Genomic DNA, 25,872 nt, shown 5'->3' on the forward strand with positions numbered 1-25,872 from the left:
CTCTGTATTTTATTTTTCATTAAGTTTATATTTCTTATATTCCCTTCATGCTTGAATTTTCCATTCAAATCAGAAAAATTTTCATTTTAATAATGAAAAAGTTACTATCTTGTTATTGATACTTTACTATATTACCTCTAGCTTTGCTGTAACTTGCCTTTTATGCTAATTTTTAAATTTAGTCTCTGTGTGTGTACATATATATGCATGCAAGTGAAAACCAGAGACTAATTTCAGTTGTCTTCCTCAATCACTTCTCTACCTCATTTTGTAAGACAGGGTCTCTCACTAAACTTGGGGCTCACCAATTGACTTGGATCCTCCTGTTTCTAGATTCTCAGGGCTAGGATTACAGAAGCCGCCTCTCCACACTTTGCTTTTTTTTTTTTCACACTTTGCTTTTTTAAGAAATTACTGAGAATCCTAACTCAAGTTTGAATGAGCTACCTTGATAGCACCTAAGTCCCATTTTGTTTTTGCTTTGTGTGTGTGTGTGTATATGGCATTTTATAATAGTGTGTTTTTGCCTGCTTCTGCCTCCCGAGTGCTGGGATTAAAGGCATGCACCACCACCGCCTGGCTGGCATTTTATAATAGTGTTTAATCAATTTCTTTCCACCCAGATAAGCAGGAAACATTTCAGTGACATAAACTCATGAGTTTCCTTGGACTCAGTACAACTCCTAACAAGTCTGTTCTAATTCATTATAAATATTAACACTATTACCAAGCTGTTAGTGATATCTCAAAGTGATCAAAACACAAAAAATTAGTGTTTCAATGCAATGATCAATAGAGAAGTTCAGTAACTGCCTGGGTCACTTAGCCTATAAAAGTGAGGTTATATTATGACAAGTCAAGATTCAAAGCCTCTGCTCTCAATCACTATGCTATACCACTTCAATTTCCCACTGTTGTCTTATACATTGTATTTTCAGGGTTCCACAAGGAAAACTTCTTGTAGATTAATATTCGAAGATCTTAATTACCTTCTCCATAGTTGTCCAAGCCTGACGTAATGGAGTTGTGAAACAGTTAGGAAGTGGTCCACCTTCCCTGCAGATATTGGATTCAATTTCTAATCGTACAACATCATCAAATCCAAGGGGGTGTGTGGCTTGGAGGGAAAAGTACCTATGACAGAAAGAAATTCAAAGTAAAACCAAATTATACACAAGCTTAAGCAGTTGTCTATACTTAAGACACTCTTATCTGGGCCACGTGACTGCTTCAAGTACAGAACCAGATAAGGAAAGTGCCACTGTGTAACCTTTTGTTTTTCTCACTTTCTCTAGAAAACCTGCTATTCTCACCTGTCTTCCAAACACCTTTAGTTTCTACCCAGCCAGCTTTGCTATTTGGATTGTGAGTCAGATTATACAGAGGCAACGAAATCAACCAGCTACACATACTTAATGGGCATCTGTTTTCTGTTTAGTACCTAAAAAGGAGTTTATAAGAAAATTTCCTAAGACTCTATCATCTTCCCTGAAAAAAAAAGTAATAAAGATTTGTGCACAAGATAAAGTGAAAGCATCCCACCATACCTACAAAGCATAGTGATAAACACATGGGAATCCAACCTAACAGTACTAAAGGTGAAGTGGATGAATTTAACTGGAGCTAACTCAAAGGATCTGCTGATAATTTAGAGAAGAAAGGAAAAAGTAGTTAATGAGAACCCAAAAGAGTTTGAATTTAATGGGATATAGTGCAACTGATGTTTGGTACTTTGGTTATGGACACAAAAAAGCAGTACAGGCAGGGGGGAAAGAAACCTTGCAAATACTCTAGTGGCATCTGTCTCCATCTATGAAAAAAAAAAACACAGGAGTGAGGATGCATATAGGACACTCAGGAATAAATAAGCAGAAATTATAAAGTCCAGCCTGATAGCCAACTAACAAAATAGCAACACCATAAAGATGCCAGTCTTCTGAGAAGGATGCCCAACATGAAAACGGGACTCGGTGGAAAAACTGGGTCTGCTCTGAGTGCAGTTATTGAGTGGGTCCCTGGCCACTGTTCTGCTCCAGCGCTCAGAACTGTTCTCTTTTCATCAGCATTTCTACAATAAAAGTACCTCTCCCGTGCTGTAAGCAATGACAAGTACTCTTCCACAAGTTCAACTTCCAGGCACCCCATTCAACAGTCATCACTGTCCTTACCTAATACCTTCCACTACCCAAACACATCAGAGAGTACTGGACGGCACATGAAGAATTAGATCTGTCAAAGCCCTGTCACTACCTTGCTCTAGGACTTTGAGAAACAATTTCCTTTATGGGACTTAGTTCCTTACCTTCAAAACAGAAAAATCAGCCCAGATGCCCAATCTGATTGTCCATCAGAACTATCAAATGTTTTCATAAGAGTAAGCATTTCTTAGATGCCCCCTGGACTGAATCAGAATCTAATACACAGGACTGAAAGTGGATTTTTTAAATAAGATTTATTTACTTAATGTACACTGAGGTTTTTGCCTATATGTATGTGTCTGTATGAGGGTGTCAGATCCCCTGGAGTCACAGACAGTTGTAAACCACCATGTGGGTGCTGGGAATTGAACCCAGATCTTCTGGAAGAGCAGCCAGTACCTTCAACCTCAGAGTTATCTCCTGGACCCCAGAAGCAATTTTGTTGTTGTTGTTGTCTATTTATTATGTATACAGTGTTCTGTATGTATGTATGCAGGCCAGAAGAGGGCACCAGATCTCATTACAGATGGTTGTGAGCCACCATGTGGTTGCTGGGAATTAAACTCAGGACCTCTGGAAGAGCAGCGAGTGCTCTTAACCTCTGAACCACCTCTCCAGTCCCCAGAAGCAAATTTTTAACAAACTCCAAGATGAATACTTTTTTTCCCTTTTAGTTTTTCGTTACAAGGTTTCTCTGTATTGCTTTGGAGTCTGTCCTGGAACTCACTCTGTAGACCAGGATGGCTTCGAACTCAGAGATCCACCTACCTCTGTCTCCTGAGTGCAGGGATTAAAGGCATGAGCCATCAATGCCCAACTGAATACTTTTTGTTTTGTTTTTAAGATTGGCTTTATTTATGTGTTTGGGTGTTTTGTCTAAAAAAGTGTGCACCACGTGGGTGTCTGGTGCCCTTGGATTTCCTGGAACTAGAGTTATAGATGGCAGTGAACTGAAATATGGGTGCCAGGAATTGAACTTGAGACCTTTGAAGAACAACCAGTATTGTTAACTGTTAAGTCATCTTGACAGCCCCTCCTAGATGAGTATTAGGCAGACAGCTTGAGTCCCATGTTTTAGCCTGGACCTTTTACTCAAACATCATGAGTTCTTGCTTTTATATTTAACTCTTTTTATGCATGTGTGTGTTGCCTGTGTGAATGTGTAAAACATGTAGAGGTGCCCATGGAGCCAGAATAGGGTCTCAAAACTCCTAAAGATGGAGTTAGATAAGAGCTGCCTGAGGTGGTGCTGGGAACAGAAACTGAGTCTTCTGAAGAGCAACAAGTACTCTAAGTTCCTGAGTCATTGCTCCAGCATCCAGGCTGTGAAGTTCTTTAATCCCCAAGTCATCCCTTTCCATTTGACTATGGCACAACACATTTCCTCACAAGAAAGATAAATGCAAAGGACGACACTGTGACAGGGCTGGCCAGTCTTTTCACTTGCCCGAGCAGATGGTTTCAGTTTATTTACAGTATGCTTTTTTTCTCCAACTTCTTGTCTTTGGTGACAACTAATGAGAAACTGGCTGGTATAGCCCAGAGGTAGAGGGCATGCTTAGCATGTACAATGGTTTCAATTCCCACCATCAAGGACAAAATCCAAAAACTACTGAAAAAAAAACTAATATTTATTATCAATATAGATAGAAAGTACAATATATCTATATCCTTTTCAACCTGTTCCAATTAGTTTAGTGCACTCTCTATTATGCTCTAGAAACTTCATTTTTATTATCCATCTCAAGTTTCCTATCATTTTTCTGATCCTAAGGATGATGGAACATAGGTGGTCTATGCTTCATACACTGTATCTCTCTATCTCAGTTTCTTCTAAGTGCTACACTTTTCCACTTCTTATAATTGTATCAAGGCTTTTGTGTGCTTATGTATGTATGCATGGTCACAGGGAGAAGTCTTCCTTCATGACTTTCTTCTTTGATGTAAGTTTTCTTTTTTTTTTTTAAAGATGGCATTCTATATGTATTTTGTTATTAATATTATTTTATGTGTATGACTGTTCTGCCTACATGTATGTCTGTGCATCATGTGTAAGCCTGGTACCTGAAGAGGCCAGAAAGATGGCAGTGGGTCCCTGTAACTGAAGTAACAGGTGCTTTGTGAGTTGCCATGTGGGTGCTGGGCATGGAAACCCAATCCTCTTGAAGAGCAGCAGGGCTCTTAGTGGCTGAGTCATCCAGCCCAGAGGCAGGACTTCTTAATCAAACCCAGAGCCATATAGTTTCTGTCTGTGAAGTCCTCCTGAGAAACATACTCTGGTCCTACTTACAATATAAAATCCCTCAATTTCCTCAGCAGGGACTTTTGTTCTCTGACTAAAAAGTTCTGCATTTACCACATCCAAATCAGCTTTTATGCAATGCCCTGTGGATTCCTTATTCAACATTATTACCACAGTGTATAGTGAATGCTCAAGGCACCTGCTGAACAAACACATGGACCAAACAAACTCACTTGTCATATAAAATCATGGCATCATTCTGTGCCTCCTGTCCATCATACTGGCCCTTTTTGGCAGCAAGCTGAGACTGGAAGTTATCCGCTGCTAACCAGAATTGTAAGATATTCACTGCATCTTCTTTTTCCATGTACTAGGAAGAAAAATACACAAGAGTAAGACAAGAAGCAGTTCCCTCACCACCTGTAATCTGTATGTTGTTAGTAGTAAAGGAAAAATGATCCCCTCACTCCACACCTTTCAGCAACATATAAATTTGAAGTAGACAAGTTTTAAATATTCTTTCAGGGGGAAGGGGGAGTAAAATTAACAAAAACCCACACCATGTACAAGGAGATACAAAATTCAGTTCACTGGAGTTAAAAAAAAAATATCAGACAAAGCTGAACTCATACTTTCTTATCTGTAATGATAGTGAATTAACTAATTCTTTTACCCCTAATCATGGCTACCATCCCATGAGGATACATGGACAGTTCAGGAGGACAATCTGAACAAATACTGATCTCAAGCATGGTCAAAAAGGCGAAAAATGAAAAGTCAACTGTGTGTTTACTGCCCTCTTGCAAAAAGGTACAATTCAAGCATCTAGGTTGCTGTTTTGTGAAACAGGGAGTTGTTTTGCCAAGTGATGCTGGGAACTGTGAACCTATAGCCTCCTGAAGGTTAAACCAGAACCTACCACAGGAATCTTTATAATCGTCATTTGTTTTGCAACAAAAATATTTCATTTGCTAACGCCTAATAAACAGTTACATAAAACTGTATGTCTCACCTGCTTTCGGTGGATAATGATGTTCCCAGAAGCCACAGGTTATTAAACCAAATTTAAGTATCAGAGAGTATTATCTTGCTACAAGCTGTTGAGCAGGGAGGCCTCCAAGACCCTCATAACAATTGTCGCTGCAGCTGTCTGCCCACAGAACTAGATGGTAAGACCCCATTTGCTGAAGAAATCACTTTGATCTCATGGCAAAGAGAAATCAAGTTGGAAGTGGGATGGACGGAAGCTTCTTCCCTGCCGAATAGTCCTTACAAGTTGGAAGGCACCATGCAGTGTACTAGGGGAGAATTGTTATAATCTTACTTGGCTATAGACTCTGTGTGTAACACTTCCGACCAACCAGCTAAGATGTGCCCACTTGTACAATAGTGGCAAGTCTGTTATGGAGCTAAAGAATTTGTTTTCTGGTTATATTTGATACCCACGTCAAAGGAAGGATTCCAAGTCAAAAGTTCATGGCTAAGGTCATAATCCCTAGTGGGGAAGATACTGCTGTCTTGGTAAATGAATATGATGTGCCTGTCATGTTGCCTTCTAAATAGCATGTACATACATACAGAATAGTGGTATTAGTTTTGTTGAGAGTATGTAGCTATGTACCTCTGGCTGGCCTTGAACTCAGAGATCCACCTGACTCTGTTTCCCAGTGCTGGGATTAAAGGCATGTAACACCATGTCAAGTTAAAAAGCTTCTTTTTGCAGTGATCAGTGGTCATTACAGACCCCATAAATGACTGTTGAATATGCAACTATAAATGACATTTGTATCACTCCCTCCTACACTTAAGGACAATTACGGAAGAAGAGTCAGAAAGAACGTTAAGAGCTGGAGGAAAGGAACAAGTGATGTGGAACACTGAATCCCACGCACAATGTGGCCGCTCCCCTATTGAACCAAGAGCAGCTATGATTACCTGCAAAGATCTCCACAGATTGGGCTCATCAACAACCTCATTGTGGAAGGGGGTAAAGATAAGAGGCTACATAGCTCCCCAAGGATTTGCACAAAGTTAATGATAGATGGGGGTGGAGAGACATTTCCTTCAGTGGTAAAGTTAATATAAGCTGTCCATGCTTCTGTAAACAACCTAATGAAACTCACACTCACACTCACACACACACACACATCCCCCAAAAACATGAAACAAACAGAAGAGGGGGCAGTTGGGAAAAGGGAGAAAATTAGGAGCAGGGGGGAGAGACAACAAAGTATTTGTGTGAATATAATCAAAATATATTATGTACATCTATGAATATTTCATAATGAAGTTCATTATCATGTATAATTTTATGCTAATAACTCTTAAGACTTCAATAAGATAAATAAATGTTGAAAAATATCTGTCTCAAAGAGATTAACGGATCTATAGTTTGCTTCAAATATTATATTGAAAAATTCTATGAAGTAGAAAAATAAAAATGATGAACATGGGAAAACTTTTCTTTCTTCTGAAATCTGGTCTATAACTACCGCAATGGAATGAAGCAGAAAATTCTATCGCTTTATTTACTTTATCTAGTGTGTGTATGCATGTGTATGTGGGGGTACATGTGTTCATGTGTGAACATATAAAGGCCCAAGGTTGACATCAGATGTGTTCCTTTATTGCACTCTACCTTACTTTTGAGATATGGTCTCTTACTTAGCCTGAAGCTCACCAACCGAGTAAATGAGCTCGTCATCCAGTGTCAAGAAGCCTCCTGTCTCCACTTCCCAATGCTGATCATACAGATGTGTGTTGCCATGCCCGGCTTTTTTGCATGGGTTCTCTGGATCTGAACTCAGGTCCTCATGCTTAAGCAGCAAGTACTTTATTCACTGACCATCTCCCCAGCTCCTATGTTGCACCTTCCCCCATGGGGGTCTGTTGACCCGCTTGTGACTAGGAGCTTTTAGCAAAACACTTCTCGCCCCCTCCTCCCAGTAAGGCCTGCATGCAAGTTCCAGTATTCTGTCCATCCTTATTGTCAACATGCTAATTCCTGTTTTTGGCCCACCCTTTGCCGGAGGGCCCTGGGAAGGAAGGCTTTTGACATACGTGTTTTTCAACCATGCCTGCCTTTGGTATATAAGGCTCCACCCTTGTTAAAATAAATGTCATTCTCCTTGTAAGAATGAGCCTCTGACTTTGTCTTCATTTACATCCTTAGCCCTTTGCCTGGGATAGTTGTGAAGTGTTGTAGCCCCGTAGCCATGAACACTGCCAGTTCTCTACACTCCTATTTATTTATTTTTGAGGTAGGAGCTCAAGTAGTCCAGGGTGTCCTTGAAGTCATTTCTGATCCCCCTACCTCCACTCCTGAAAGTGCTGTAATTACAGGTTTGCAGCACCATGCCTTTCATGTTGTACTAGAGAATGAACCCACAGCCTCACTCTGCCAACTGAGCCGTATTCCTAGCCTCCAATTAAAATAGTTCCAAATCTTTTTTATAATATACTCTTTTAGCATAACTAAAGTGCTTTTTTAAAATTAGGGCTATTTTACACTGAGTTTTCTCTTTAATCTGATGAATATGCCATTAAAGTACTCTTGCCATAAACATAAAGTTCAACCTAAAACAATCACTTTGGAAATGACTTATCTCTTCTACGTAATTTTATTTAGACAGAGTCCCAGCATGGGGTTGGAATCCTCTAGCAGAAAAAAGAAAATGTGGCATTTACCTCAGAGAAATAAAAGAGGGCTGACTCACAGAAGAGGATGTCAGCCAGGTAAACAGTCCCACTGGTGAGTACTTCAATCTGGTATTTACAGAAATGATGACTTCGCAGAAACTCGCTAAAGTGCCTGCATGTGGATAAACAGAATAAATAGTGAGGGAAAGACCAAGGGCAGAGCATAAGTGAAAAACAAACACTCTTTCCCAAACTATTCTTACTCTTTTTTTTTTTTCCTTTTCTGAGACAGGGTTTTTCTGTTGTTCTAGAACTCAGAGATCTGCCTGCCTCTGCCTCCCAAGTGCTGGGTTCAAAGGCGTGAGCCACCACTGCCTGGCTTTATTCCTATAAAATCTTAAAAGCCTGGGTCAAGGCTGCTTTATTTCCCAAGGTGTTGCTCCTGATCCCTTTCAGCTGTAAGCCACCTCCCATCTCTCCATGAGCTTGTGCTTCCTCCTGATGGCTAACAACATGCTATCTCACATTATGGTAACCAAAGAACATGACCTGTTTCCTCTACTGATCTACAACTTCCTTCAGGGCAGGCACTGTATCTATTGTGGTTCTGTACAAAACATGTAATAAATATTGAGTAAAAGAATGAATATATAGATTTTTAAAGGCACACAGCAATAATCTTAAAAAGTCTGGATATAGATTCTTACTGTTTAGTTACAGAAGGCATGAACAAACTGGATGTTCATCTGAAGACATGCATTATAAATTAACAAATTCTCTGTCACATACTACAGTTTCAATCACCCCAAATGACTTTATCCAAGTGACCTAATCTTCCAAAAGTGCACTGTTTGCAGTTGAGTGAAGTCCATTTTCTAACCAGGAGCCAGAATTCCCAAGAATGCTAATGTGAGAATATGAACTTACTCTTGCTCCATTGCACTAAAGACTACAGCCTGTGCCAGAACGAAACAGTTGGGATCCACTTGGCCATCTTCTCCACAAATCTTTGCTGTGAAAGAAATAGCAATTGAATTTCTACTAAATTCAAGCTATATCCACTTTAAACCAAATTGGGAAATAAAAGTTAGGGCATTTGCATGAGGTTCCCCAAAACTAAAAGGGCTGGCATGATGGCTCAGTAGCACTTGCTCACACTTGATGACCCAGGTTCAATACCCAGAACCCATGTGGTGGAAGAGGAGAACCAATTCCCACAGGTTGTTTGTTTAGCCTCCACCATGGTATATGCACTGCCCCCCAATACTAAAAAAATATCTAAATAAAAAGAACAAGAAGAAAATATAGGTAACGTCTTGGGACAGGAAAAAATCTTTTGAGGTATGCAAATAGAAAACAGATCAAGCCAGGCAGTGGTGGCGCACGCCTTTAATCCCAGCACTCGGGAGGCAGAGGCAGGCGGATCTCTGTGAGTTCCAGGCCAGGCTGGACTGACAGCCTCCAAAACAATATAGAAACCCTGTCTTGTAAAACCAAAAAAAAAAAAAAAAAAAAAAGAAAAGAAAACAGATCAAAACACTGAACAAAATGAAAAGGCAAATAAAAAACTGGGCATAGGATAAGCGATGGATCAGTGGTTAGCAGCACACACTGTTCTTCTAAAGGACTCAAGCTTAGTTCCCAGCATCCATGTGAGGCAGATCACAACCACCTATAACTCCAGCTCCGGGGGATATGACAACCTCTTCTGAACTCCAGACACCTAAACTCACTTGTGCACACCCACACAGAAATATGTACACACACAATTTAAAATAAAAAAAAAATTTTGAGACAGGGTTTTTCTGTGTAGCCCTGGCTGTCCTGAAACATCTTGCTCTATAGACCAGGTTGGCCTTGAACTCAAGAGATTCACCTGTCTCTACTTCCTGTGTGTTGGGACTAAAGGAATGTGCCACCACTGCCCAGCTATAAGAAACTTTTTTAAAGTCAGGGTATGTTGCAGGTAGATCTGTGAGTTCAAGGCCAGCCTGGTCTACAAAATGAGCTCCAAGACAGAAAAAAAAAAAAGTCAGGACAAGTATGACAATTAAAAGATTACCATTAATTAATGGCCCAATTCCCAAATAAAAACTGAGCTAAGAACACAACAGAAGACTCCAAAAGAACAGAGGTAGGCGACATTCTTGACATTATCCAGCCACCATCAGTTTTCTTCTATTAAAAAACAAACAAACAAAATGATAACAAAAACATAAAATGGCTATTATGAAGACACATAAACTTGTGAGTTGTGAAATGAAGCAGAAAAAAATCAGCATAAAATTGCTTCAGCAAATGTATATACACACACACTTTATATATACATATATAATTGTTTACAGACCAGGGTGGTCTCAAATTCACCTGCCTCTGTCTCTGGAAAAACAAAATACTTTCAATCAGCAATACTATTTATAAGATTATAACCTAATGAATTATGGATTTAAAAGTTTAGAAGTGAAAGTCACACAGAGCTGCCATAAGAAAATTACAGTACATCCATAAGCTATTTAGCGAGCTGTTGAATATCACTAGAAGAACCCTGAAGCAATTGTAACAGCCAGTTCTTCTCAGTTCCTCTTTAAAGAAGCTTCAGGAAACTCAAGGTTTCCTCCTTTAGTCACCACTCTCCCAGACAACACTAACCTGTGATATTGGGTGGGATATGTGTGTAGTCTTTGACCAATTCCCTAGCAGTCAGCTCTTAAACTTCTTCGAGTCTCTGGTGTTGTGAGTCTTTATCATATGTTTATGAGATAAACAGTAGTTAGGAACCCCTAGAGTTTCAGGAAGGGGCCTGGTCACCAGAACAACTGGGACCTATGATCATGGCCTGTGAGAGAGGATTTTCAGTGAAGTGGACTGAAGGCAGGGTGATGACTCTTTCAGCTAATGTCTACACAACGAAACCTATACTAAAACCTAAGTACGGGCCTGGGAAAGAGAAATTTCACATTAATGACTAAACAGAGGGTGGTGCATATATGGAGAAAGCATGGAAGCTGCAAGTCCCTTCTCTAATTTGCCCTGTGTGTAGCCTTCCATTGACTATGGTCCTGCGTCCTTTCTAAATATCTTTTATTACAAATTAGAAAATGCAAGTATTTCCCTGAATTGTACAAGCTAATCTAGCACACTAACCAAACCAAAGGGGTAAATGAGAAGCAGAAACATGGGCTGCAACCTTCTTAGAAGGGGGAAGCATTGTGAGACCAAGCCTTCAATCTGTAGAATCTGAGACTATTTCCAGGTGGTCCATGACAACTGAATTGACAAGGAAGACATCTAAGTAGGACTTGCTAGAGAATCATTTGCACAACTGGTTGTATCTGGTCACAATTGTAAGAGTATAGCAGGAGAATCGAAATGTTTCCTATATCCTTACAACAGCATGCTTCTTCCTCAAGCATCTAACACCTCTTCTATTCTCTTTACTGAGAACTTTGCTTCCTATTTCACTGAAAAAGCCAGAGCAGAACACTGGGCAGTCTATGGGGCTTCTGGTAGTGGAACCAGGATGTATCCCTAGTGAACGAACGTGCTTTGGGAGTCCACTTCCCATGGAAGGATACTCTCTAAGCACAGATACACAGGGGAGGGCCTAGGCCCTGCCCCAAATGACTTGACAGATTTTGATGATCCCTCATGGAAGGCCTCACCCTCCCTGAGGAGTAGATGGGGGATTGGTGGAGAACCATGAGAAGATGGGAGGGAAAGGGAAATGGGATTGATAAGTAAAATAAGATTGTTTCTAATTTAAATAAAATTTATTAAAAAAAGGAAAAAGTCAGAGCAATGAAAAGATTCCCTCTTCTATGTCATGTATATTTTCACCCCCAGAGTGCATTCACTCTTAACACTACAAATGAACTTTTCTTTCTTTTCTTTCCCTTCCTTCTCTCCTCCCTCTCTCTCCCCTCTCTCTTCTTTCTTTCTTTCTTTCCTTCCTTCCTTCCTTTCTTTCTTGTCTATTTTGCCTGCATAGATGTATGTGCACCACGTGCACACCTGGTTCCATCGGATCTCCTGGAATTGGAGTTAAGGACAGTTCTGAACTGCCACATGGGACCTGAGAATCGACTCTGGACCTCTACAAGAGCATCAAGTGTTCTTAACCAAAAAGCCACTCTCCAGCCCAGATGAACCATTCTTTCTCCTATCTGAGCAACCTTCCATTCCAGCCCTGAAATTCCACCCTTTTGGCCCCCACAAGGCTTTTCCTTCAACTTTTGTCTCACAGCTATTGTTTTCATCAGCTGCCTGCAGGATGCTAAACACACCTGTTTAAATGTGGTAACAAATTTACGTGGTTGTAATACATTACTTTAAAACCAAAGACCTTCTCCCTTGACTTAATTCACTTTCCACATCAATATGGCACATAAGAATTTTCAATACTTTCTGCTCTGTTCATTTTCTTTAAATAGCTTTCCTTTTTTCTTTTGAGCCGAGGGTCTCACAATATACCATCTGTCCTAGAACTTGCTATGTAGACCATGCTGGCCTTGAACTCACAGAGATCTGCCTGCCTCTGCTTCCAAGTGCTAGGATTAAGGATGTATACCATGTTTGGCTCTTTGAAGACTTATTTTTTTCTATAGTCTACTATTACTAAGATGAAGAGGGTATCTGGAATTACCAAATCCTCCAAGTTCTTAGTGCTCACCTTTTTTTTTTTTTTGGTTTTTTCGAGACAGGGTTTCTCTGTGGCTTTGGAGGCTGTCCTGGAACTAGCTCTTATAGACCAGGTTGGTCTCAAACTCACAAAGATCCGCCTGTCTCTGCCTCCCGAGTGCTGGGATTAAAGGCATGCGCCACCAAAGCCCGGCTAGTGCTCACCTTATTTAACCTATCAGTATAATTTAATTTCTTTCTCACTCCTTCAAATTATATTCTCACCTGTCTCCTCTCCAACACTGGTATTAAAATTGTACACAGGAACACCCACATCTCCCAATTAAAAAAAAAAAAAAAACAGGTGTTTTTCTGCATTTATTTTTGTGTACCACATGCATGCCTGGTGCCCACAGAAGCCAGAGAGGGTCAGAACCCTTAGAACTGGAGCTGCAGATGGTTGTGAGCCACCGTGGGTGTTGGGAATCAAACCCAGGTCCTCTAGAAGAGGAGCCAGTTCCTTTAACTTCTGAGCCATTGATGTCTCCAGCCTCAAAAAGTTTTCTTTTAAAAATTTTTTTTTTTATTTTGTGGGATGTGTGTGTGTTTAACGTGTTCAGGTGACCTTAGAGGCAAAGAGAACACTGGGTCCCCTGAAGCTGGAGTTACAAGGTACCGAGAACTGAAATGGGTCTTCTGGTAGAGCAGGAAGCACTTTTAACCACTTGGTCCTTTCTCCAGTGCCTCTTCTCTCCATTTTAAAACTTTGAGCCACAGATAGCTGTTGACATAGTTTTGCCTATGCATATGGATGTACGATGGAAATACATTTTTGAAATGTTTGACTCCACAACTCTGAAGCACTTTAATTTTTCTATCTTTTTTTTGGGGGGGGGGGGGGGGAAGGAAGACAGGGATATGAGGTCATAAAAGAAGGTCAATTGTTAACTTACAGAATGAAAACACTGCCACTGAGAGCATGGTGGTTCACATCTTTAATCCCAACCCTCAGAAGGTACAGGCAGGCAGAACCTGAGTTTAGATTGGGTTACATAGCAAGTTCTAGGCCAGCTGCACATAAGACCCTGTCTCTAAACAAAAACTAAACACAAACCCTCATGTTATGTCCGTGAAAGCACCTAACTTTTCTATTCTCAAGCTTCTTCATTTACAAAATAGTAATTGTATTTATCCATGAGATTCTTATTAAATGCATTTATACATGGAAAATACTCAGAATATTGTTTGAGATATACAGAGTAATCAATAAAAAATTATTATTCGCTTGCCTGCTATAATTGGTCCCAAGTCTAAGAATCTGGGTCAATATGCAAGAGAGAAGTGAACTAAAATATAATAAATGAAAAGCACTTTGGGGTCTGGAGAGATGGCACAACAGTTAAGAGTACTTAATGCTCTTGCAGAAGACCTAAGTTCAAGTTCCAGCACCCATATGGAGGCTCACAACCACCTGTAACTCCAGTTCCAGGGATCAAAGGCCTCTCTTCTGACCTCTGTGGGCTCCTGCATGCACATGCTGCATAATCAAGCTTACTCACATAAAATAAGTACACATAAATACACATAAAATACACATAAAATAAGTACTAAAATTTTTTAAAAGGTACTTTGAAAACAGACTAGAAGCTGGATGGTGGAGGTGCATGCCTTTAATCCCAGTACTCGGGAGGTAGAGGCAGATGGATAGCTGTGATCACCCTGGTCTACAGAGTGAGTTCTAGGAAAGCCAGGGCTACATAGAAAAATCCTGTCCTGAAAAAAAAAAAACCCAAAAAACAACAACAAAAACCAAAAAACCAAAACCCAAAATTAGGAACAGGACTGTTATATTACATATATACATGTATAAAAATACACACACACACACACCCTCTGGTTCAGCAGTTAAGAACATTTGCTGCTCTGGCAGAAGACCTGGGTTCAGTACCCAGCATCTTCATGGCCACACACAACTGGCTGTAACTCCAGTTCCAGGGACCTGATGCCCTCCTTTAGTCTCCATGGGCTCTTGCACTCTCATGTGACACACATAAATTCATTCATGCACACAGATATACACACAAAATAAGTTTCTTTTGGATGGCTGTGGTGGCACATGCCTTTAATCACAACACTCAGGAGGCAGAGGCAGATGGATCTCTATGAGGCCAGCTTTGTCTTCAGAGTTCCAGGTCAGCCATAGCTATATAGTGAGACCATGTCTGGAAAAACACAAGCAAACAAACAAAACCCAATAATAATGTTAATCAAAGACAATAAGATGCTAATCAATAACCAAACCAGCCAGTTCTTTTCCATGACTTCAAGTACTACTTACCTATGATGTCATTTCTCATGGCTTCTGTAATTGGTATTGGTTTAGCAGCATCTGGAGATATGTATTTCGTAAAAGTATTTACGGCATCTTGTTCTATACCTGTGAGACAAGAAAAGGATAACTTCAAACCCACTGAAATGGATTGTGCTCCTAACAGCAGGGTTCTGTTTGCTGTGTATTGCTACCACAAGCCAACTTCCACTGTAAAGCTACCTTCTCATTGTGTGAGTCAGTCATTTTTCCAATGTCGGTATAAGCTACTAAGTCCCTGAGTAACAATGATCTCTTTTTGTGTTTCTTCTCCTGAGTCTCAGCTTGAAATAGTTGCACAGTAATATAACAAGTTCAAAAATCTTTATAAATCTACATTTGTAAGGACTGAACCCTGTGAAAGTGAGGCCAAAATGGAACATCTCTTCCTTAGTCGAATACTTGTTAAGAGATGAAAGCAAATAATCTGCTTCATCTTGTTTGAACTTTGGTAAGTCAAATGTGTCTCTAGACATTTATTTTAAATTCTCCAGTTCAGGGAAATACAGATATTTAAAGTATGTCTTCAGGGTTTTCTGAAATTTCTCAATGTCTGTTATAATGTCTCCATTTTCACCTCTAAGTTTATAATTTTGGATCCTCTCTCTTCTGCCTAATTTAGCTAAAGAAACAGTTGTTTCAGATTTTTTGTATTTTCTTCACTGACTTCAGCTCTAACCTTGGTGGTGAGCTTTAGCCTTCTCTCTCGGCCCCGATTTTGATTTCTTCCTGTCTGCTTGTTTGGATTGTTGATGGCTCTTGTTTTTCTAAGGCCTTCTTGTGCACCATCAAATTAACAGAAAATGACTCCCAAATATTTTCAATATTTCCTCTTAGCACTGCCTTCATTATGCCTCCTAGATGTTGATATGCTGTGTTTGAATTTTAAGAAGTTCAATTCTAAGAATTAACTTTCTTCTTTTTCTTTTCACTCTACTTGGATTAAGTGGTGTGTTGTTCAATATGTGTACTTTCTATCATTTCTATTGTTGATATCCAGCTTTATTCCACAGTGGTCAGATAGAATGCAGGATGTGATTTCAATTTTCATATGTCTATTGAAACTTGTTTTGCGTCCTATTATGTGGTCTACTTTGGAGAAAGTTACATGGGCTGCTTGGAAGGCTACATATTCTTTTGTATTTGGGTGGAATGTTCTGTAGATCTACAAGAAACATCCTAAATATCATCAACTGCTGAACAGATAATGAAAATCTGGCACACTGACATAAGGGAATATTATTTAGCTATTAAGGAAAGTGAAATTTTCAGGTAAATGGATGGGGAAGAAAGTGATCATTCTCAGTAAGATAACCCAGACCCAGAAAGACAGATAGCATATGCATGTTTTCTCTCATTTGTGGTTGTTAGCTTTGAATATTCAGGTATAGGTATTACATTTGGAATACCCACATGTCAGAAAATTAGTAAGGGGCCATGGGGGAGGGGTGTTTTTAAGGGAAAAGAGATAGAATACACTGTTATACTGGGCTAAAAAGGAATAGTGGTACCAGGAAGGGTTAAATGCTGTGGAGTATTAGTTTAAGAAGTGTTACATTCGTTTATGCTGTGGAATATTTGTTTAATGATGCAAAGATGTGTTGCATTCTTTTATGCTGCATTTGTTTAACTCTGTAAACCTGTGTTACTTTGCATGCCTAAAACACCTGATTGGTCTAATAAAGAGCTAAATGGCCATAGCTAGGCAGGAGGGATAGGCAGGGATGCTAGGGACAGAAAATAAATAGAAGGAGAAATCTAGGCTTGAAAGGAGAGGAGGAGCAAGACAAGAAGGAGACGAGGATGCCAGGGGCCAGCCACAGAGTAAGAAGGAAAGAAATATATATAAAATAAAGAAAGATAAAAAGCCCAGAAGCAAAACATAGTAAAAGAGAAATGGGAAAGTTAGAAAAGCTGGATAGAAACAAGTCAAGCAAAGGCCAATTACTCAGAAGTAAGTGTAAATCTCAGGGTATTTATTTGGAAGTTGGGTGGAGGGCCCCAAAAGAGTAAAACAAACAAAACAACCTACAGATAAGTTCCACTGACAACCTTCTGAAAAGTCATATGGAAAACCACTACTGGTAGAAGCTTCCTTAAAATATATACACATACATAAAAAATTAAAAGTGAGTTACCCTAAATGACATAACAATGCCCTAGTAGACAACACCAGATGAAAAGATGAAAGCTTAAGCAATAGAAGAGTCTTAGGATAATTCATAAATTGGATAAAAATTTCCCTGAGTGGTAAGCTTGTAAGTATTGCATTCATTACTACATCTTAGAAATGAGATATATATTAAGTACTCAAGAGTAAACTTACCATAATTACTGAAAGAATGAATTTAACCACATTAAATATAACCCATTTTTCCTATTAATTTAATTTATTAACAATGTTCTTATGAACAAAAACAAAACTCAAAAACCTGAGGTCATAGGGCTGAAAAGATGACTTGCTGAGGAGTGCTGACTGCTCTTCCAGAGGACCTGGTTCAATTCCAGCACCCACATGGTGGCTCACAACTGTCTGTAATTCACACTTGTGGTATACAGATTATATATACACACATATAAAAACCTTGAGGTCAGAAAGGTCAGTAAGCCTTTGCTGAGAATGCTGGATGATAAAACAAGCTTAATACAAAGAAGCAACTGGTCAGTAGAAGTGGGGCCCAACCACGAGAGCCACAATAGACAGGGCTATCAGAAAAGACATCCAAGAAGCCAGGGAGGTAGCTATGAAGACACATAAATACTAGGAAACTTTGTCAAAGTTGGTTAAAAAAAAATTACTCTTTTTCTACCCTTGACAACATAAACTAAGATCTTGAAGCAAAATTTGTTATTTTCTTAAATGAAGTACAGACTAAGGGATATAGCTCAATTGGAAATTTTGTGTTTAATCTCTGACAGACAGTAAGGGAGAAGGGAAATAGAAAACATTAGTCTATCCTAAACAAGTTACTCCAAAGACATTGTACACTGGAGGATGTGGGGAGAGGGAATCAAAGACCTTATGGAAACCTACCACTTTTAAAAGCTAATTTTAAAATATAAAGGAGTTTGAACATAACAGACTAGGTGGACAATGCTGTTCACAGAAGCCATAGATTGTTAAATGAAGACCATCTCAGTATCAGGCATGAGATACCTCCCTGTAAGTTATTAGTCAGGGAGACTTCAGAGGCCCCCAAAACAATACAGGCTATTGCCAGTGTTCTTGACTGTCCACCAGAGCTACATGGTAGTACTCTATCACTAAACATATTACAATTTTACAAAAATTCAGAAACTTTCCAAGATGACCTAACACACTAATGCCTGGGTTTAATTCTAGCTCCTCACTTACTAGACAACCCAGGGAAGGAACTTTCTAAATCATAGTATGGGATTTAGAATGGGATACTAATACCTACTTAACAGAGCTTTCATGACAATTAAATGAAATCCAAATATACACTTAATACAGAATTCAATAAATGATACCTACCAGCAATCTAAAAAATAAAATGAAAAAAGTTAACTATCAGGTGCAGCTAGACAGTAATAAATGAGGACTGACACCAGGAGGAGATATCTACTTGGTCAATGGCGTCCCTTCCAAATGTGAAAAAAAGCAGAACACTGCCCTGCAGCTGTCTGCTTTGCACTAGTGCATAGCAATGCAGTCACTCAAGATTTACTTCCGGATCCTTTTTCATACTGACTCCCCTCAACCCTCCAAATTCTCCTAAATTTGTAACTAGAGGTAAAAAGATACTACTCTGACCCTTTCATTCCTCGTTTGAAGTCCTGAACTGTCACAGACATACTTACTTTTCATTAGTTTTCCTGATAGGTCTCTCAGTGGAGAAGAGGGACTATCATTACTGGCTACTGTAAGTCTGGAAGAGGATTCTTGGGAGTCTGTGGAGATTGGATGAGTTCCTGTTTTGGCCGTTTCAAGATGGGGAGAATGGGCACTGTGACATTCATGGGAAAGCAGCAAGTGATTCTGAGTTTTCTGAGTTCTACTACCCAGATCAATTCCTTCTGGTTGAGTCATAAGCAGTGGGGCTGAGCTAGAATCCCCCAACCTCCTGTCAAGAGACTCCGTTACAAAAGATGCTGTAGTTTCCTGCTTTTTAGATGGAGAGACAGGCTCAGCCAGTGAACTCTGTTTCACTGTGTTCAGACTGTGTGCTCTGATTCGTGACCAAGTTGTAGAGTGAAAACTTTCAGCTTCTAACCAAAATTTCACCAAGTGCTCCATTCTCCGAAGTTCCATAAACTGAAGGAAATATGGGAGGACAAGAGTGTCTCGCAAGACTTGTTCAAGGGTCTTAGAAAGACTGGATTTGGTCTCTTGAGTTTGATAGTCCAGACAGGATCTGCCTAAAAGACAGAAGCAAGTAAATCGGCCATTTGGTAACAGTTTCCTATGTAAAGACAGACTATCAGTTTCTCTAACAGTAGACAACACTTCCAACTGACTGCTTTCCAAAAAAGCCTTTTGTACTCATTTACACCATTTCCTTCAAGCCCACTTAACATTCAAATTAGCAAACTCTGAATATATTTTAATATTTCAACTCATTATTTTGATTTGTGTCCCCGAGTACTACTGAGGTAGGCAATCTTTTTGTGCATTCTTATTAGGTAGTCAAATGCATCTCTTTATTTTCTGTTGGACATGCCTGATATTTACACCACAATACAGCACTACCTCATTACACTTGCGGCTATTTATATTAATGACTTTTTTTCAAAGTGTCTTCCATGGAGTTCAATATCCTTTGACTGGAATCTCCCATTTTATTAAGTTTGTCTTTGATTGGGCATTAGTAAGAAGTGGTAGTCACTTACCTAGGTCCCCAAAATGAGCAGCCTCCATGTGGCTTGGCTGCTTCTTAAGTGTTGCTGTTCTGCTACTTGAAAAGGAGTCCATGTTGGCAGAAATGGCATTGATTGCAACATGACTTGGTCCTGCAGCTTCCAGCAAGGCATGATTTTTAGTGCTTTTTTGTGGGGAATGTACAGCTACTGAAGCTATAGATTTGGGGAAAAAATGTTTAAAGTTAAATACAATCTAATCTGAAACCTATGAGCAGGCTTTAAGAAAACTGAAAAAAAAAAAACCAAAAAACAACAACAACAACAAAAAAAACCCTTAACTTTCTAATACCAAAGGAACACTCAAAAAAAAAAAAAAAAAGTTAAGGGGCTGAAGATATCGTTCAGTAGCTAAGAGCAGTGACAACTTTCCAGAACCCCCAGATACAAGTCCAGCACCCACATGGAGGTTCACAAACACTCTAGTCCCAGAGAATCTGGTGCCCTCTGTGGAGAACCAGACACACACATGATACACATAATACACATACAGACTGAACACCCACACTCATTTAGTAAATAAATTTAAATAAATAAGTCAGGCATGTTGGCACATGTCTTTAATCCCACCAAATGGGAAGTCAAGGCAGGTAGATCTCTGTCAGTCAAGGCCAGTCTGGTCTACAGAGAGCTCCAGGACAGCCAGGGCTTTATAGCCTGTCTCTAGCATGCCTTTAAATCCTAGGGTTGACAGGCAGAGGCAGGCGGATTTCTTTAGTACGAGGCCAGCCTCGCCTACAGAGCTAGGTCCAGGATGGCCACACAGAGAAACCCTGTCTCAAAGAAAACAAAAAAAAAAAAAAAAAAAAAGAAGGTAATTCTATCAAGCAGCAAGCAAAGTGGACTGAGAGTGAGCTCAGCTGCTAAAGTTGAGGCTCACATTTATCTCTAAAGAACAAAAGAAGTTAAGTTACCAATGCAGTAGCAAGAAATACTTACCTAATACTGTAACACTGTCAGAATGGCACTAACTTGTTGCTTAAGCTAAGTTAAAATTTTACTTGTTCTATATATTCTACACAGTAGTAATGAATCTTTTTTTTTTAATATTTTATTTATTAATATTATGTGTCCAATCTTCTGCCTGCATGCCAGCAGAGGGCACCAGATTGAATTGTAGATGGTTGTGAGCCACCATGTGGTTGCCGGGAATTGAACTCAGGACCTCTGGAAGAGCAGCCAGTGCTCTTAACCTCTGAGCCATCTCTCCAGCCCAGTAGTAATGAATCTTAGAGAACATTTTAAATAAGTTTTGGAAAGCCAGGCATGGTGGCACACACCTTAAATCTCAGAAAACAGGAGGCAGAGGCAAGGCAGATCTCTTGAGTTCATGGTCTACACATTGAGTTCCAGGACAGCAAGGGTTACAGAGAAACTCTGTCTTGAAAAATCAAAAGATTTTGGTATAGTATGTTGCTACAACAGGAAAGAGAGAAATGATACAGGTCACTTAGCAAGTCATATCTCAAGAATCTCTCAAGTAACTAAGATGCATCTCCTGGTACTCCTGGTAAGTGCTCACAATCTCAGCAAATAGTTAAAGTCCTGATGCAGGACCTGAGCAATACTCAGAAATACTATTTATGATGGATACTGAGTACTATAACCCAATTGATGGTTCTCTGAGATGTCTACAGGATGAAGTGGGGAAAAATGGAACATACATAGCTGTTTATCAAATATGTAAGTTTATCAGCCATTCAAAAGTTCAGGAATTATGGAATGGAGAATAACTGCCTTCAAACGATCTGTCCAACTTTAAAAGAAGACTGTTTAGTTTTTATTTTCATGTTAAATTGAAGGAAGTAAAACCATTTTAGCAAGTTTATAAACAACAGCTAGTTTTACTTTTTGTTATTTTTGAGACATGGTCTGACTTTGATGGCCAGGCTGTTCTCAAACTCATAATCCTCCAGTTTCAGCCTCCAGAGTGTAGGGACTGCAGGTGTGCTCTATCACATCTGTTTTAGATTTACACAAATATTTATTTACTTACAAGCGTATAAGTACAGTGCACAGGTGAAACGCAGAGGACAACTATGTAGAATTGGTTCTCTCCTTCACCTTCATGTGGGTTACAGGAGATCAAACCCTGGGTCTCCAGGCTTGCATGGCAAACACTTTTACCCACTGAGCCATCTCACCATGCCTGGCTACTTTTCTTATACAAACAATAGCTACACAGAAAAGTCTATACGAATGTTTCCTTTCTTTTTTTTTTTTTTTTTGGTTTTACGAGACAGGGTTTCTCTGTATTGTTTCGGAGGCTATCGGTCCAGCCTGGCCTCGAACTCACAGAGATCCACCTGCCTCTTCCTCCCGAGTGCTGGGATTAAAGGCGTGCGCCACCAACGCCCGGCTTCTTTTTTTTGTTTGTTTGTTTGTTTGTTTGTTTTTACGAGACAGGGTTTCTCTGTATTGTTTCGGAGGCTATCGGTCCAGCCCGGCCTCGAACTCACAGAGATCTGCCTGCCTCTGCCTCCCGAGTGCTGGGATTAAAGGCGTGCGCCACCTCGGCCCAGCCCCAATAGCCTCTTTCTATTCATCTTTCTCGTTCTAAAATCCATCTCTTAAATGTCTACTGTCAGAAATGGCCTCCTTCCTTGACTTTTTTTTTTAAAGGTTTTACTTATTTATTATGTATACAGTGTTCTGCCTGCATGTATGCCTACATGCCAGAAGAGGGTACCAGATCTCATTATAGATGGTTGTGAGCCAGATGTGGTTGCTGGGAATTGAACTCAGGACCCCTGGAAGAGCAGCCAGTGCTCTTAATCTCTGAGCCATCTCTCCAGCCCCAAAGTACATTTATTTCAAACCTTCAGTTATTATTAAAACAATCTTAAGCTATAAGTTCTAAATAAACTTAATAAGCCCAGACCTAATTATGTTTACAAAGTCAATAAAAGCAGAGTAACTAACTTGCCTCCATTGTTCTCTTGGCCACAACTCCTAGGGGAAGGAAGCCTCAGTGGAGCAGCTGGAGAACCCCTGGCCTGACCTCATGTCTATCCTTTAATCTGGGCTCTATTCTTACATCTCTTATTTATTGCTGGGGATTCCCACTCTGGCTTTGCCACATCAGGCCATATTTGTCCCAATATAAAAAAACCTGTCACCTCTTTAAACCAATTCACCTTTCTGATTTCTTCGTCTGTCTGTTCAGATTCACCAGCCAGCAAAGCTCAAAAGCACGGGCTCATTCTTGTTCATTATTTCAATATCTGATTTTTTTTGACTAGTTTACTTCCTTATTTATTTTCAAGACTAAACTCTTTCTACAGTACAAAAGAATTTCTGGGTCTCATTCTTAGATTTCTTTCAGACTACCCTGTCACAAAACCCACAAAGGCATCAGTATCCTGCTCAAAGACCCACAGTGGCACCTATTTTATCTCTACTTTCTTTTCTGGCTTTTTCCTGGTGGTAGTGAGGGCATGGCTCTTTTTCATTTACTGCATGAAATAGTTACACTAGTATAAGTGGATCTCACAAGGATACATTACACACGATGTGAGGGAAATACTACTGATTGCAAGGAAGTTCTCACTTAAGCTTTGGGGAGCCACAAGCACTTAAAACCCATGAATCTTCAGGTAATCAACCTTAGCCAGTCCAGGCTCTATCAGGAACTGGTGCATGTTCTGTGGATGAATTACTTCTTCATATTCTGGATGCTCAATTATAGTTGAAGGCCCTCAGAGAGCAATTGGTAACAAAGGCCAATTTCTTCTTAAATGCCTCACTAGTTTCTTTTTATCATATCATTATCAATCCCTTGGATAGTAGTCATAAGGTTCTTCCTACCAGTTGAATTCTTACACGGATATAATCCTCAGTACCAGCAGGAAGTAGGTCATCACCTTTACTTGGAAGTTCTGGAGAGCAAGCATTTGATACAATTCCTTCTCCTTGGTGGAAATGGCCTGTGGAAGGTGGCTGCAGAAGGGGCAGGGGGCAGAGACGGACAGACAGGGAGCACTTGGGCATCAGGAAGCAAGGGGGCTGGAGGGAGAGGTAGCTGTGTCCTTGGCAGCAATTTATTTCAATCTGTAAAAATTTCCTTTTACTTATCTTTGAATATATCTACAGATATTCAAAAATATGCAAAGGCTGGCAGGTACAAAACAATCTCCTCTTTCATCCAAATCCTCTTATTCTTCAGTGTTTACATAGGCCGTATCATTTCCATGAAGTCTTCCATAAAGTTTGCTGACCTCAAATTTTCTGGGCTCCTTGCAATCCTTCCCTTCAGCTTGCTATGTTAACACTAGGCAGTAATCACCTCCATAGGAACACTGTGACAGACCAGGCACTCTACTGCTTTGTCTATGGGTTTTTACTGGTTTGGGTCTCTCTGGACAATTCTTCAAGATTGGTATTTCCTCAATTTTAGAGGTAAAGGCAAACACATAGAAAATTTAAATACTTTGTTCTGGGTCTATGAACTTGGGAAGGGCCATTTCAACAGGTAGAATTCCAACCTAGGTCATATAGAGTCTCATCTTTGGTTAAAACCTAAGACCCTAGAATTACTGTGTGTGAAACATATAAAAATGAATGACTCAAAAGCACTTCCCACACAATATACCACAACTGAACATGTAATTTCCTAGCTTCGTTCTGTGAGGCAAGCCAAAAAGGTAGCAAGTGATAAATCTTACATCTGTGTTCCTCCCAGTTCAGATCTAATCAATAACAAAACTTCAATTGATTTTACCTGTTGGACTTTCAATTTAGTCCTGATCTCTTTATTACCATCACTAGTTCAAACCGCCTGTTAAATTATTTGGCAAATTTTTCTCTCCCCTACCAATCTAAGAACTCAATAAAGGCAATATCCCAGTCTTTCATGGGCTCTGTTGCAACTTTTTTAAATGCCAAGAATAAAAGTGCTAGCTGAGCGCAGTGGTGCATGCCTTTAATTCCAGTACTCAGGAGGCAGAGGCAAATGGAACTCTGTGAGTTCAAGGCCAGCCTGGTCTACAAAGCAAGATCCAGGACAGCCAGCTCTGTTATACAGAGAACGCTATCTTGAAAAACCAAAACCAGAAAGAATATAAAATTGCTCTATAAATGGAAGCCATTACTATTTTCTTCTATTTGCTACTGTACATCTAAGTAGGTCCTGCTAATTACACTGCGCCTTTACTTTTATCCCTATGTATGTCTGCAGTTTTACCCACTGAGCCTGTTGAGGGCCCTCAGAGAGCAAACTTCTGGAAGAGCTGTTTCTGTGAATGTTTCTGTTATTATCCTAAAGCTAAGTTGGTAACTGCTAAGCAGAGATTACATGATCATGAAATTTATTTTTATATATTATTTGTGGGTTGTTATTTTTTTGCATAGGACATAATTTACTTGCTTTTTTTCTGAGAGAGGAATCCTCTGTCCTGGAACTTGCTACGTAGACCAGTCTGGCCTTAAACTCAAAACTATCTGCCTGCCTCTGTTTCCTGAATGCTGTGCTTAAAGGCATGTTTTACCTTACACACCTAGCATGAAGTTTTTAAGGCTCAATTATAATTTAGAGAATAGAAAATCCCTGGAAAACAAAATGATGCCAATATCCTCATTGTACAAACAAATCTGAAGAAAGTTCCATGGCTTCCTAAAGTCAAACTGCTAGTGTCAGTTTTGGGTGAAGACTGCAGTTCTCATGGTCTAAAGCGCTAGTCTCTTCCTTCTACCAGTTAGACCTGCTTCACAAACCTCCACTTAGGACCTTTCGCCTTTACTAAAAGCCAGTCACTCTGGCTTAAAGAAAATAGTCTAAACTAATACAGAATCCAACTGGCTTTAAATTATCAGAAATAAGTATACAATCAATCAGGCTATAGGGGCATTTTTTTTCTCTAATCTTGCCAACCTTGTAAATATAGTTAAACTGTAGCAAACTGAGCAGATGGTAAACGATGCCATTTATCATA

General features: G+C 39.7%; 1 protein-coding gene across 2 annotated transcripts in view; it reads right to left on the reverse strand.

Moving 5' to 3' along the window:
- The window catches only part of Akap10 (A-kinase anchoring protein 10), a 57,205-nt gene that overhangs the window by 23,180 nt on the left and 8,153 nt on the right, over positions 1 to 25,872 (reverse strand). For both annotated transcript variants that reach the window (XM_005067637.4, XM_040748822.1), the window contains exons 3-9: positions 19,916 to 20,098; positions 18,887 to 19,444; positions 15,035 to 15,133; positions 9,007 to 9,091; positions 8,128 to 8,251; positions 4,674 to 4,810; positions 990 to 1,134 (exon numbers count right to left, since the gene is read on the reverse strand). In XM_005067637.4, coding sequence (XP_005067694.1) covers positions 990 to 1,134; positions 4,674 to 4,810; positions 8,128 to 8,251; positions 9,007 to 9,091; positions 15,035 to 15,133; positions 18,887 to 19,444; positions 19,916 to 20,098 — 1,331 coding nt within the window. The remainder of the gene's footprint in view (positions 1 to 989; positions 1,135 to 4,673; positions 4,811 to 8,127; positions 8,252 to 9,006; positions 9,092 to 15,034; positions 15,134 to 18,886; positions 19,445 to 19,915; positions 20,099 to 25,872) is intronic.

Source organism: Mesocricetus auratus, unplaced genomic scaffold, assembly GCF_017639785.1.
Source record: "Mesocricetus auratus isolate SY011 unplaced genomic scaffold, BCM_Maur_2.0 Super-Scaffold_100007, whole genome shotgun sequence".
NCBI classification, from domain to species: Eukaryota; Metazoa; Chordata; class Mammalia; order Rodentia; family Cricetidae; genus Mesocricetus; species Mesocricetus auratus.